The sequence below is a fragment of the Phoenix dactylifera genome, chromosome 4 (genome assembly GCF_009389715.1).
Source record: "Phoenix dactylifera cultivar Barhee BC4 chromosome 4, palm_55x_up_171113_PBpolish2nd_filt_p, whole genome shotgun sequence".
In the NCBI taxonomy this organism is placed as follows: Eukaryota; Viridiplantae; Streptophyta; class Magnoliopsida; order Arecales; family Arecaceae; genus Phoenix; species Phoenix dactylifera.
In genome coordinates, this window is record NC_052395.1 from 6858337 (window position 1) to 6873360 (window position 15024).

Genomic DNA, 15024 nt, shown 5'->3' on the forward strand with positions numbered 1-15024 from the left:
AGATCATGTATTGAATGGTGATGTGTCACTCCAATTTGTTTGTACTGATAATCAATTAGCAGATATTTTTACAAAACCCCTAAGTGAAGAGAGGTTTAGTGTGCTTAGGAGGGGATTAGGAGTGATTGATCCATCCTAGTGGGAGTTTCCACTAGATTAATTGATTTTGATGATTAGAATGTGGTTAAAATAGAGTTTCTATCCAATGATCATCAAATCAGATCCCAATTAGGTGATTTTCCCTCATTTGGCACGGTTATAGCATGATTTTTAGGTGCGTGCCAAGGTTAGAGACGACTCGAGTAAGTTTCAGAGCCGGCTCCTAAGGGGGAGTCGACTCGCGCATTTGCGGGAGTCGACTCGCAAAGATGGCAGCTGAGGGGGAGTCGACTCGCACACTGTCGGGAGTCGACTCGAAGTCTACATGCGCTAACAGAGAGTCGACTCGCGCATATTCTGGAGTCGACTCGAGGTCGAGTCGACTCGCGACTCAGGGGAGTCGACTCGCAGTCGGGATCCGACTTTTTAACCCTAGGTTTGTCGTTTCGCAAACACTTTTCCTCAAGCCGCCACTGTTCACAAAGCCCTAGAGCCGACTCCTAGGTCATCCCCGATCGTCTCCAAGCCCTTTTTCCGTCGATTCTTCGCCGGACATTGAGTTTCCGTCCGTTCCTAGGTCATTTCCGGTCCGTCCCGAGCTTCCTCTGTCGGTTCTTCACCGTCCTCTAGGTATTTTTCTTCCCGTTTAGGTCAAGATGCCTCGTAAGACCGTCGTTAGGAAGAGGTCCCATCCCGAGGCCGGTCCCGAGCGACGCTCCAAGGCGCGGCACGATCCCGCGAGGCAACCACCTCCGGATCGTTCCCCGCCTAGGGTGGTTCTCGTTAGGCCGTTGGCCGGGAAGGCCATCACCTCCGGGAGGTTTGTTGATTTCGACTATCTCTCCCGGGAGGGGTTCACCATAGGCGATAGGCTTGGAGCCCAGGGCCTAGAGTACTTCCTCACCTTGGACCTTTCCACCTATCCTGGCCTAGTTCAAGAGTTTTACAGTACCGTCCATCGGGGAGATGGAGGTATCGAGGGTACGGTAGTAGGTGTCCCGTTGCGTGTCACAGAGGACCTCATTGCCCATATCCTTCACCTTCCATTAGTAGGGGTGGCTCCTGCACACCCTGAGGATAGAGTTGCGGCCCTTACGGTCGTCTTAGGGCATCCACCTCAGTCCCCCCTAGATGAGGTATCTGCTAGCTCACTTCCTATTGAAGTGAGAATCCTTTTGAGCATTCTGTCCAGGTCCATCTTCCCTAAGACAGGGAGATTTGATTTTGTGAATGAGAGGGACTTAGCTATTATGTCTTATATCCTTCAGGACACCCCGATCAACTTCCCAAAGCTCATTTATAGGTATATGTGTGAGCCCCTAGATAGACCTAGGCTCTCACTCCCATACGGGATGTTATTCACTCTTCTTTTTAGGCAGTACGAGATTTCCATTCCTGAGAGGGAACCCTCTCGTGCCTTGCGATGGACTGATCGCTTGTGTACGGGGACTATGCACAGGATGGGATTTCGGAAGAGAGAAGGGATCTGGATTAGGAAGTCTACTCTCACTGCTCAGACCACCAGACCATCACCCAGTCCTGAGCCAGATTCAGACTACCCAGACCTTCCAGACCATCCAGACCTCCCATCCACTCCTCCTGCTCCTACCACCTTTGCCGGACCTTCCTCCTCAGCTACACCATCTATGAAGGTTCGGATTGATCCAGAGCAGCTCCGGGAGCTGCGGCAGGAGATCGTCCGAGATCTGAGGGACGAGCTGCTTCGGGAGCTCCGAGGTGCGGTGCCTGCTCCCACTCCTGCACCTGTATCTTCTCAGTTGGTCCCTTCCTTGACAGCCGTGACTGACATGACGGTTCATGTACGGGAAGAGATCTACAATATCCGGAGTTTGGTCCAGGCCCAGTTCCAAAGCATGAATGAGGTCACGAGCTCCACTCGACAGATGCGAGAGGAGATAGGTCGTGACATGCACACCACCACCGAGGGGGCCGAGCGCTTGTCGAATGTACTCATCGACAAGCTGGACGCACTACAGACATCGGTGACTGGGCTTCAGGCGTCGGTGATAGAGCTCTCCACTACACATAGCAGAGCCACCACGTCTATTATCACGCAGCTCGGACATGTGACAGATGCAGTCACCCTCCTCATGGAGCAGAGCCGATTGAGAGGAGGAGCACCATCCTCGAGAGGAGGTGCCACATCCTCGAGAGGAGGAGCCACACCCTCCAGAGGAGGAGATGCATCCTCGAGAGGGGGAGCCTCATCCTCGAGGAGGCCATAGATGTTTTTGTGTGATGTATTGTTTTACCTTACTTATTGTATGCTCAAATGTGTTCACATTCATATCAATACAATGAGTAGACATTTTATCTTCAATTATGTGCCATTTGTTGATTGTGCCATTGATTGTGTGTGATTACCTCCTTTTTGGTATGATGACAAAAAGGGGGAGAAATATGTATAAAATATGGTAAAATATGTAAAAGGGGAGAAATATTGAAAAAAATATGTAAAAGAAATCAATGGAAATAAATAAAACGATAAACTCTTAAAAACACACACAAATTTGTTCTAAGTGGATTCGGTACCTCGAGGCTCATTATCTCTCTTTTGAGGCTCCTAATGGAGTAATCTTCAGAATCTATTCAAGGGATATTCGGAGATTAGCTGAATCCTACTCAAGAACAAATTGACAGATTTTTCCTCTAAAAAGATAAAATTCAGTTCAAAAAAAAAAAAAAAAAAACTTCAAAGCATGAAGAGGAAATTCAGAAAATCAAAATATAGTTGAATGCATATGTTGAGGGGGAGAATCTGAATTTTAATCAAGCTAAATCATTAATGACATATAAGCCAAACAATTGATTGCATAATATGAAGGCTTATATAATTCCAAATGAAAGGGGGAGCTTTAACTCCGAAATTTAATGTTTCACTCCTTTCAAACTTGGATAAATTAAATTATCAGACATTTGAATTCATTTATGGATTTTACTTCATTGTTTTATGAGCAATTCATTTTACATATACTCAAAGTTTTGTCATCATCAAAAAGGGGGAGATTGTGGAGTGATTGATTAAAACCCCATTTGATTTTGATGAGCTCAAAGCAATTGAGTATATCTTGTGATTACTAATGAATTCAATTGAGTGTTTCAGTGAAAATCCTGTCCAAGTGTTTCTAGACTTGGTTCATAGTATTTTGGATAAGTTAAGAAGTCTGCATGAACCAATGTCTGAGACTCGAGTCGACTCCCGAGTATCACGAGTCGACTCCAAGCGTATCAAGTTCACTGGCACGAGCTCGAGTCGACTCCAGATTAGTACGAGTCGACTCCGACTGAGAACAGAAAGAAGAACAGAAAGCTTCATCTCAGAACCTGTCAACGAGTCGACTCCTGAAGTGCGCGAGTCGACTCCAATGTTCACCGAGTCGACTCCAGGGAAGTAAGAGTCGACTCCAAGCAGTCACAGGCAGAAAAGTCAGAGAGCAGTTTTCGGGTCTGAGATTCGAGTCGACTCCAGTGGAACGCGAGTCGACTCCGATGGTTGGCAGGTCGACTCCAAAGAAGGTAAGAGTCGACTCTCAGAGGAACACAAGGAAAAAGTCAGAGAACGATTTTCGGACTCTGAGATTCGAGTCGACTCCCGCAGTACACGAGTCGACTCCGAGACTGAGCGACCATCAACAGACAGAAGACCATGTTACTGCCTCTGAGATTCGAGTCGACTCACAGACAGCTCGAGTCGACTCCAAGACAAGCTACACGTCAAAAGGCAGAAGACCAACTTTCGGAAACTGAGAGCCGAGTCAACTCCAAGGAGGTTCGAGTCGACTCCAAGACTGGATGAGCCAAACGACAGAGAATCGAGAGTTCGGGCTCTGAGATTCGAGTCGACTCCCAGGACAGTCGAGTCGACTCGAGTGGACAAAATTCAAATTTGGATCCACGGACTTCAGTGGATGAGCCGACTCCAAAAATTGCCAGGTCAACTCCAGAAGTTGGCGAGTCGACTCCAGGTCAAGACGAGTCGACTCCCAGTCAAGACGGCAACTTTAATTCAAATTTGGAACAGTTGCCGAGTCGACTCCGGAAAAGCGTGAGTCGACTCCTGCTACAGCCGAGTCGACTCCTGATCGCGCGAGTCGACTCCAACCCACCAACGGTCATATTGTCAGGCTGCGCAGAGTGTGCAGAACGGCCAGAAAAAGCAGAGTAACGGCTAGTTTCCGTGGGGGTTGGCTTAAATAGCCACAGAGGACTGTAGCAAGGTAGAGAACAGATATTCCACTCCAAGCATTCAAGTTTTCAAGCTCTCCAAGTGCTCTTAAACGAAAAAGGGGAGATCTGCATTTACTGCTCCAACAACTTCTTCCCAACAATCAAAGCTTCCTCCTCCTGCATTCAAGTCGACCACTCTTTCAAGAGGAGACCGGAGTTCCAGAAGCCATACCTCTTCACCAGCTTAAAAGTGTTTGAGGGCTTCTAACTCCTTTACGATTATATTGTCTTAAATCTGCTTTTTGAGAAGCTATTTTCTGTTTTCTTCTATCTCTTGTATTTACTTGATTCAATCGGGGGATTGAATCAAGGGGTTTAAGGTTGGTTGGTGAGCCAAGTTAAAACCAACGTGTGTAAGGGTTTGATTGTGAGCCCGAGAAAACAATCGGGGTTGGTTCTAGTCGGTGAGCCTGGGAAAACCGACCGAGTTCGTTGTGAGCTCGTAAAACAACAAGTTTGGTTGTGAGCTTGCAAAACAACCGGCTGTAATCCAAGGGGGTTATAGTGAAATTCCCAAGTGAGACTTGGGGAGTGGACGTAGGAGCAAGGGTTAGCTCCGAACCACTATAAAACTTTGTGTTTGTAGTGCATTGTCTCTCATCTCCTTCCCCGCACATTACTCACAGCACTAGGCTTTAATTAAATAACTTGCTATAGTTTTTAATTAATCATCCACAAAGTTTTAATTAGCCAAATTATATTAAAAACCCAATTCACCCCCCCCTCTTGGGTTGTCTATCTGGGCAACATTGTTCTATCCCATTCAGTACACCTCAAAGTTGGGAAACAGAGTTTACGTAGAAAAAATAATTTACGCGGTCACACTAACAAAAAAAAAAAATATTGTAAATGGCACAAATTATTAGATAATTTTTAAAATTATTCTGACAAAGAAAATAATTGTCTATAAAAGTAACTTCATTTATTGCTGGCATCAACAACAACACAAACAAGCTTTTATTATACCCATCACACCATACTCAAAACAGAACTAGAAGAGTCGACCCAACCCAAGACCCTTCATGGAAACGGAGCCCTGCGCTTCATGTCCGTCTCCACCACGTCCACTTTAAAACCCTTCCCATGCTGCTTCCAGTAGTCGGCATTCGGGTGGATCCACTCGGGCTCCTCCATCTCCAGCCTCGACTCCTTGAGTTCCTCGGTCGATATCTTGTACCTCTCGTCCCGGCTCTTCACCAGGTCGGGCCGCACCGAGCCCGAGCCCACCCCCTGGGGCGACATCATGAGGGCGGGCGCGCCCATCGGCAGGCGGTCGCCCCGGTCCACCTGCCAGGTGCACCAGAACTTACCATAGCTCTTGGTCATCCATTCCAGCTCCGGCTTTTCTAACATCTCCGGGACACCAGGGCTCACCCACAGCCCAGACTTGATCTCGTAGGCATGGGAGTGCCACAGCTTCTGCTCCTCCGAAGGCAGCGTCTCAAAAATTCGATGAGGCACGACGTACTCCACACCTGCCACCGAGGATGCAATTCAATCACGTACTAAAACCCATAAAGCTACGGATGTCAATCACCACACAATTTCGTTTACTTTGTTTCCTTGGAGAACTTCAAATAGTTGGTGTTTTAAAAGGGAAGGGAGAATACTAATATATGCATAATAACTAGAAGGAGACGGAGGATATACCGATAAGGTGGGCCGATGGCTGATCGGAGTCATACACGGCGCACTGGAGGAAGTCCTGGTTGACGCGGGAGACGTAGTGGTGGGTCTCAATCTGACGGCCGAGATCGTGCCCGTACAGGGCGAAGCTGCACGCGTGCTGCTTCATCTGCCGCACCGGCTTCAACGTCTGCAGCATCGACGCCCCCTTCTCCACCAGCTTCGTCGCCACCGACATCGGCCTCCCCGGCGGCGTGCCGCCTTCTCCGCCGGCCACCGGCGTGGGCCCCGGCTTCTCGTCGCTTGAGGCCATACTCCTCTCTTCTCCTTGCAATGGCTCGACCCAGTGGAAACAGCCATTTAGGAGGTTTCGGGGTCTAGTTATGGGAACGAAGAAGCGGAGTTGAATGCCACGTGCATAGTTTGTGTACCACGTGGCACATCGCATGCACGATATGTGGCATCTAACGCCTGGAATTCTATTGTATTCTCTGCATTGAAAACTTTACACATTTGGTTTTATCCTTAGGCGGCAAGAATGCAAGCAGGTTGGGTTGCATGGGGCTCGGTTTGACGGAGAGCTGAGTCCATTTGGCTTCGGATATACAATTAGAATCTGGATCCAAGTTTAAACACTATTTATTTTCTGTTGTAATCTGAGCAGACTTTTTGAGCCAGCCCCCCTTGGCATCACTTCTATGGATGAGCTTGAATCATGCGAGAAATTCCTCATGGAGGCCTTAAGGCGTGCGGCAGAGAGAAAGGTAGGTCCATATATATACATGCACATATATACATACAACATACATACATACAAACATACATGCATGCATCCATGTCTATATATATATAGATATATACTTATATATATATATGTATATAAATATATGTATATATGTATATAAATATGTGTATATGTGTGTATGACACAAATTAATAAAATCATGAAATAAGAAAGTGTTATGAAATATTGCCCAGCCGTTAAGTGTCAATTAGCTATGAAAACTTCAAATTTGTTGCAATATTATCCAATCGTTTATCTTCGTTACAAAATGCTATCACGTGACACTACAAGAAAACTCATCTTTCCCGACGCTTTTTATAATCTTTACCGACGCTTATAAGCGTCGGCTAAAGTTCCCGCAACGCAAACAGAAGCGTCGCAAAAGCGTTGGCGATACCGGAGTGGCAAATGTTTTTGCCGACGCTAATAGAAAGCATCGGAAAAAACTGGGCTTTCCCGACGCTAACGAAAGCGTCGGCAAAAACAACATTCGCCGACGCTTTAAAGCGTCAGGAAAGCCCAAAGGAAGCCCAGCTCTGGGTTTTTGCCGACGCCATAAAGCGTCGGTAAATGTTGTCGCCTAAAGGATTTTTACCGACGCTTTGTAAGCATCGGCGATGGCGTGCCAGCCCGTGCCAAAGGGGGTTTTTAACGACGCTTTAAAGCGTCGGGAGTGGATTTTTTTTTTAAAAAATAAAAGCATATTAAAAAAGATATTATAGCAATATGAACCTGCATTACATTTACATCAAGACAAACATACAGATCATTCGAAACATTCATATTGTCATATAAGATTAAATTTACATAAGTTTAGAATTACAATGTATTTTGAAAAATATAAGAAAGATACATATAAAACTCATTAAATAACAGTCTAAAAAATATCAGGGAGAAATCGCCATGCAAAATATGAAAATTATTAACTCATGCAAAATAATAATTATGTATAGTCATCAAATACATATAGTTATTTACCTGAGGAGGGAGAAATCGCTGTAACATAGATGAAATATGCTCAAGCTGAGACTGCAAAGTTTGTTGGTTCTGCTTCAGCTCTGCCAACTCTGCCTGATGGCGATCATTCATATCTTCAATTGTTGCCCGAAGTCTACTAACTTCTGCATTGCTACTGCCTTCTCCAGCATTTCTTGTATACATGCCCACTGCAGACAACTGAGTGGGGGTAACTCCAACGCCATAACCCCTCACTCGACCATAACGCTCTGGGCCCAATAATTCAGCGAGCACCTGAGCTTCGACATGACTGGTCGCGTCGGATGATGATGACTCTCCGACGCGCTCTGAAATAAGAGTTGTTGCCCTGTCCTATATATCTCAAAAGAAAAAGTCAAATTAATGTATGCCAATAATAGAACTAATAATAATATCGTTGAAAGATGAATACATACAACTATATTTCTTGACTCCTTCCGAACAAAACTGCCATCTCGGTGGGTGTGAGTCATCTTATAAAACTCCACCTTACCAGGCTCCCTTCTATTATCATCCATCTACAACAAAAAGTATATTGGCAAGCTAGTTATCTTGATACATGCTATATGATAGAGTAGTTAAAAATAGTTTCAAAGAGTTTCAAAAAAAACTTACGAATTCAGCTCTACGCCTAGCATAACTCATCGAGCCTGAAGTATGAGGAACAGTCTGAGAGGCTCGTGCAGCTCTACCAATGTTGGAATATGTCTTCCAAAAAAAGAATAAACAATATAATATATTTAATGTATAAATTTGTAATATATATTATTAGTAAATACAATCTAAAGTATTGAAAAAATATACACAACCTGAGCTTTCTCGGAAAACCAGTAGTGGACAAGCTCCCTCCACTGATGAGGGATTACATCAGGAGGACAAACATGGGCAACCTCCTCTTCTGTCATACCATCTTGCTTCCAGTGCGCCTTTAACTTGGCCTTATATTCTTTCCACTTGCGGTTGACGGACTTCAACACCCAATCATGGCTCTCTTTAGGAAGCAAAAACTTACGCTACACCAAAGTAATTAAAGAATGTTATAACAATATTAAATCAAAAAATAAAATTGTGATAGTAAGCAAATTCAATTATTTACCTCAATAACTTTAAGAAGCTCAACCTTATATGAAGGAAGCATTTCATTCCATTTCGTATAGTTGAGCGGACACAACTGACCATTCCGCGCAACCGATCCTAGAAAAGTCGATAAAATACTTGCAACCCTCTTGATGGGCTGCCCCAGTTCATTGCAATGGACAACGATCTTCTCATCCTCATGTAGATTCCACACATCCCGTGCTCGAGTGGGTCCTCGTGTCCTCCTCATTCTCCCCAGTCCATCTATAAAAATAAAATAAAATATACATTAATTAAAACATTAAAGGCAAATGATTTAATATATAAAATGTAAATCAAATTACTCTGGATATGCACGTCATCCATGTCTAGACAATCAGCAGGTGACACGTGCTCAGACAGAGACTCGTGTTGAGTATGCAACTCGTGCTGAGAATGGGACTCGTGCTGCTGGGACCGTAGGAACTGATCGGAAGAAGATCCCACGGATGTGTGCTGAAACTCAACATCTCTGAATCGTTTTCCTCGCGGCATATTGTTACCTAGTATGCACAGAAAGAATCAAGGATTTTCATCAAAAGAAGAATAAAAAAAAAGGATTGAAAGCCTGTTGAGCTTGCACCTGAAAAACTGCACCTGAACACTATAATCAGATACAATTGGCCCAACGTATAAAGAGCGTGCAATGTGAAGCTCGGATTGCAATGTAGACAATGCTTTGAGGAATAGAATGTGATGACTGAATGAACAGGAGCCCTCTTGTTCAAGAATATCCTCTTATCAGACATAACAAGTTAAAAGCAAATATCCATATATTATTTAGGAAAACAAAAAATATTACACTATCTTCAATCAAAATCTAGGATAAAGAAATGTTATATTACAAAATGTAAAATAAAAAAAATACATAAAGTAATAATAAATGAACCATCCCAATATTAAATAATAGCAGGAAATTACTTTTGTCATCTACACTTAAAACCTAACAAAACCAAGAAAATATAAAACACCATATGGCTAGTCGTGATAAAATAATTCTTGTAAACAACCACAAATAATGAAGCATCATTTTTACTACTGAGGGTGAGTATTGTATTTTGCTAAGACCATTAAGAACAATCATATGAAGCACAGGTTTGTGCCACTCTGTTATAATCTATTAACAAAACTTCTCTATCAGCAGGGGATTTCAAGTGGTCTTGAAATTTTCGGTAGATTAAATCTCCATATGTTCAGTAGTATGCTGGACTGCATTATAAGCAATACTTGCAATATATATCTGTTGAAACATATGAACTTTCTTTTATTCCAACTATACTCTTACATGCAATACATGCACCTAACTCTGTTGCTCATAATACTTGGGAAATATGTGTATTTGAAGTTCATGTTTTTTCTCTTCCGTGACAGGATGAGCATTCTCATGCCCATTTAGCTGAACAGTTCAAGCTACACACTATCCATAGAGTATACATCAGTCTTACTTGTGGAGTCCCTAACCCAAGTTCTGGAAGGATTGAAATGCCTATAGCTCGTGATTCTAATAATAGAATTCGCATGGCTGCCGTTTCTGGGACAAGTAACAGTAGACATGCTCGTTATGCTGCTAGTAGGTGATTCATTTTTTTCTCTTAATGCTTTATCTGTTTTTCTCGCAATAAGCTATGCATGCAAAAAGAGATTGTTACCAAATAATATAGTAGAAAACATATGATGTTGATGAATTTTGGCTCCAACAAGCTTACATATGTGGAAGTGCAATACATCCCTATTTTGCCCTCTTTCTTGCTTATCAGTGAAACTAAAATGCTCACTTTCTGGACTTTCTTGCATGGCTTCCAAAACAAAACAAACAATCTAGACATTGAAAACCTTGGTCTGATAATTAATTTTCTAAGTATTGCCAATCAAAGATTAGGGACTAGGGTTGTTGCACAATTTCTATATTTCCTTCAACGTACTCTAATGTGTATGATCTCCAAAATTATGGAACTAAAGCTAAAAAATAATATAAGAAAGCATGCTCTAACATATATATCACCACCATCTACCACAAAGATCATTGACTTTCTTCGTCATCTCCTTAATTTCCTTCTCTACTTTCCTGATACTAGCTGAATAAGGTCCTAGACCCTGTCATCAAAGCACAACACAACAATTCAATTTTCAATTGATGATATTGCAGATCCATGAAATATATTCAACCCATATCCCAACAACAAAATCCGTACAACAAAGGGGAACAAAAGATTCAAAAAATAGGATAGCAAATCGAACCGAACTTAGACCTAAATCAGTATAGATTTGAGCAGCCAGAGGCATTATAAGCAAGAATTGAAAAAGAAATACCGGAAAAATTATACGCAACAGATAAAGTTTCAATTTTTACAGGACTTCCAAAGAAATGCTCGATTTCTAACTCTATAGAACAATACTAGGACAATTAAAAAGGACAAAAAGAAAAATAATCTAGGGTTCCAGGCCGACTGATTTGGACCTGAAGACGACGATTCGAGAGGAGACTGCAGGAGATGGGGCAGGCGTGTGTAGGCTTTGAGAAGGGCGATATTGTCCTCGTCGAGTGGGCGAGGGTTCCTCTCGTTCGTCTCCTCTTCAAGTTACGGAGCCATGGCGGCAAAAAGCGATGGCGGCGAGACCAGAAATAATCCAGAAAAATCAACCAATTTGTGTTTCTTGAACCCCAAGTTGAGAAAGGGAACTTTGTGATATGAGGAGAAAAAATGTACATGAGAAAAGAAAAATAACCTTGAGAGCAGAGAGAGCCTGTTCGATTTGATCAGCAGAGAAACCTTCGAGCGAGAGCTTGTCGTAGATGGTCCGGAGCCTCTTCCCTTTTTGAGCTCTCGAAGCGGTGTCCGTACTGGTGGCCGGTCGCTCGACGCCGGAGACGAGAGAGGAGGATGCGGACGGTCGCTCGGCGCCGGAGAGGAGAGAGGACGAGAGGAGCTTGGCGGAGGACGTCGCTCGGCGCCGGAGAGGACAAGGGTCGGTCGGTCGCTCGTCGTCGGAGAGGAGGGAGGAGGAGCCAGAGGAGCTAGGGTTTGATCGATTGGGATGCAAAATGAGGAGGAGGGGGGCGGCCGCTGGTTTTGTTATGAATTTGACTTTTGACGACGCTTATAAGCGTCGTTTTAGGCGGAAAATACGACGACGCTAATAAGCGTCGTTTATTCCTAAGAATTGCCGACGCTAAATGAAAGCGTCGGCAAATGTATGAGCGGTGAAATTTTTCCCGACGCTTCATCCTAGCGTCGGTAAAAAAGAGTCGGGAAAGACCTATTTTCCTGTAGTGTGAGATTAGGGTTAAATTAGGTCGGATACTGGCATATTTATATCCATATTTATTTTATTTGACAAACATAGATGTAGATACAAATGTTAGTCTGATGTAAAAATTTACATTCATATTAGTTTTAAACGGATATGGATACAAATTAGATACCAAAGGTATGCTTCGAGGCTAGCATTTTTTTATTTTGAAGAGAAATATTTCTTTTACGTTATCAAATGGCATGCTTCAAGGTTATCATATAACATGGGTTTCTTTTAGATTTTAAACATTAGGACAGTGCCATTATGTCAATAATGTAAAGTCAACTTATTTTTTAAACCATAACAAATGCTTAATTTGTTGCTTGAAGTATGGAATACTTGAGAAGTATAGTAAATACGATGAAAGTTTTGTATAAAAACAACACAAATGTAGGTCGCAAGACTAGGCCAAAGAATCAAAAGTAAATCAAACATGGGCCAAGTTTTTTTAGTTGATTACCACTGCAAATCAACGATATTGTCACGGCACAGGATCTTACCCAAAAAAATATTAGCTAAAAGGTATTATTTGGATTCCTTAATCTTGTATAAGATCCAAGATCTACTCAATGAATAATCAATATAGGACTAAATAAAGCCGCATGGATCCTCACATACTTCTCTCATTTAAGCTCTACCTTTCTCGCCAGCCAGGTCATGGACCTGATTCGCTTTGACACCATTTTGTCACAACCCAGAACCTTATGTAAAAAAGTTATCTAGAAGATATTATTTAAGTTTTCTGGTCCTGTATAAGCACTCAGAATCTATCTAGCGAATAACCGATATGGGACTAAATATATGCCCGCACGAGTCTTCATAGGTATGATACACTAGAACTTAGCAAAACTAAGCTTAGATTGATTCGAAGCTAAATTTTCTTTTCTTGTCTTATTTTGCATCCTCATATGCTGACCATCCAATAAGATTGCTCCTTTGGGCATGTAAGCTAAAATCCACATTTGTCAATGTTTTGATATTTCATAGGCGTTATGCATCTGCAATTAAGAAAATCACCGCACTGGAGGAGGCAGAACGATGTGAAAAGACAAACCGGGCGCAAAGCACGCGCTTTGAGAGATTAAGCATTTCATCACTTATGGCTCATAAATGGGTTTGCCAGCTTCTTGCCCATCCGCTTCTGTGAGAATATAAATGCTTTAATGCCCTGTAGGTCAAGAGAGTCCACATGGACATGACTCATATTTCCTATCTTTCTTATCCTCATGTTACATCTGCATATATATTTTAGGAGCCCAACAATCTCATTAAAAAAGTCACTCAGCTGGTGTATTGGAACTCGATTTCTCCTTTTGAACTAGAATCGTGAAGTGTGCCATATATAATGAAGCTGATGGAAAAAATATTGGACATCTCGATCCCAGACTGGACCGATCTTCTTGACCTCGGACATAAATCGAGGTGAGCGACTTCGGCCCCAGCCGAGGAGTTGGCCAACCAAAAAACCAATAACACGTGCCGACAAGGACTGATAGTTCTGGCAATTGGCAGTTGTGGCAGCTCTGCATTCAGCGTGCAATCAGTACACTGCCAATGCAAAATGATGCCCACGCCATAAATGTACGACTAGCTATTGCCTGGAGACTGATACACGTCACATCAACTCAGGTAAATGACAAAATAGACTCTTCCTATATAAAGAGATAGTTCGGAGGATCTCAGATATGCAATATCCTTCACAAAAAACTCGACTTTACTGAAATCTCTTCCTTCCATACTATAGCTTCTCTATCCTAACTTAGGTATCAGATTGTTCCGTCGGAAACTCTTTAGTAAGCAAACTTCTTACAGATCATCCCCGGAGGAAATCAGCTATCGCCACCTCAGCCAGTCGGTTCAGCTTGGTTTTCATCGACCTTAGAATCATCCAAGCTGCGCTATGAGCTCGGTCCAGATTCAGCGGCGATAGAATCTAAGAAAACCTGAAAGTTGCCCAAGTGATTTTGGGTGAGGTTTTTGAGGATTTGTGTTCTTCGTGTCCCTTAGAATATGATCATACTCATACTATAATCACGGAAGCTTCATATTATTCTCATGATTATTATCTAGAAAGTAGAGAGGTTCCTTGTAATTCTTTGTTCGTTGGCTGGTTTTCTAAAGAGTATACGAAAGAAGCCAGGAACATCAAATTCAAACCAGCAATCTGTCACAATTCTCGGGCACGCGTTATGGGCACCACTCCTAGACACCCAAAACCAATAATATGAAAATAGAATCTCATGTTATAATGGCTAGAGATATAAATTAATGAGCCCACTGCTACTTTGCTCAAACAAGAAGAGAGATAGCGAAAAGGTCTGTGCCTTAAATGGATGGAAGAACCCTTTCCGTCGCAAAGCGCCTTTTGTAAGGCAAAACCGTGCAGAAGAAAGAGACTATAAAACCCCTTCCCAAAGCGGACAATACCTTGCAAGAGACGCAGCCATTCTTCTGCCTACGATCAGTGAGAACTAAGGTCTGAGGCTGGGGGATACCCTCGACCTCATCATTGGTGCTTTTTTTGAGAGTCCTTGACCCCGGCACAGACCTTCCCACTGGAGGGTTGATGTTGTGGGAATAAACGATCTCGAACTTAGTCCCACATCGGCTATGTAGCGGAAAGTTGGCTGATGTTGTGGGAATAAAGAGTCTCGAACTTAGTCCCACATCAGCTAAGTACCAGAAAGGTCTGTGCTTTAAATGGATGGGAGAACCCTTTCCCTCGCAAGGTACCTTTTGTGGGGCAAAACCATGCAGGGGAAAGAGACTATGAAATCCTTCCCAAAGCGGACAATACCTTGCGAGGGACGCAACTATTTTTCTACCTACGACCGGTGGGGACTAAGATCTGAGGCCGGGGG

At 43.1% G+C, this 15024-nt stretch overlaps 2 protein-coding genes across 2 annotated transcripts; both read right to left on the bottom strand.

Annotated features, from left to right (window-relative positions):
- Positions 1-5253: 5253 nt before the first annotated feature.
- On the bottom strand, positions 5254-6305 carry LOC103697806 (oil body-associated protein 2B-like). Its single transcript, XM_008779739.4, has 2 exons — positions 5998-6305; positions 5254-5822 (listed from the first exon to the last, which is right to left on the bottom strand). The coding sequence occupies exons 1-2, from the start codon at positions 6284-6286 to the stop codon at positions 5368-5370; spliced, it is 744 nt and encodes a 247-aa protein (XP_008777961.1). The 5' UTR covers positions 6287-6305; the 3' UTR covers positions 5254-5367.
- Positions 6306-8300: 1995 nt separating this feature from the next.
- Positions 8301-9114, bottom strand: LOC120110411. Its single transcript, XM_039125233.1, has 3 exons — positions 8850-9114; positions 8569-8766; positions 8301-8315 (listed from the first exon to the last, which is right to left on the bottom strand). The coding sequence occupies exons 1-3, from the start codon at positions 9078-9080 to the stop codon at positions 8301-8303; spliced, it is 444 nt and encodes a 147-aa protein (XP_038981161.1). The 5' UTR covers positions 9081-9114.
- Positions 9115-15024: the final 5910 nt, after the last annotated feature.

What these genes read in the sequence shown, in the direction of transcription:
- LOC120110411 (XM_039125233.1), bottom strand. Translation starts at nt 9,080, where the DNA reads ATGAGGAGGACACGAGGACCCACTCGAGCACGGGATGTGTGGAATCTA. An exon ending in AGCTTCTTAAAGTTATTGAG is followed by an intron (nt 8,767 to 8,849) that starts GTAAATAATTGA and finishes ACTTTGGTGTAG; the next exon opens with CGTAAGTTTTTGCTTCCTAA.
- LOC103697806 (XM_008779739.4), bottom strand. Translation starts at nt 6,286, where the DNA reads ATGGCCTCAAGCGACGAGAAGCCGGGGCCCACGCCGGTGGCCGGCGGA. An exon ending in GCCATCGGCCCACCTTATCG is followed by an intron (nt 5,823 to 5,997) that starts GTATATCCTCCG and finishes CCTCGGTGGCAG; the next exon opens with GTGTGGAGTACGTCGTGCCT.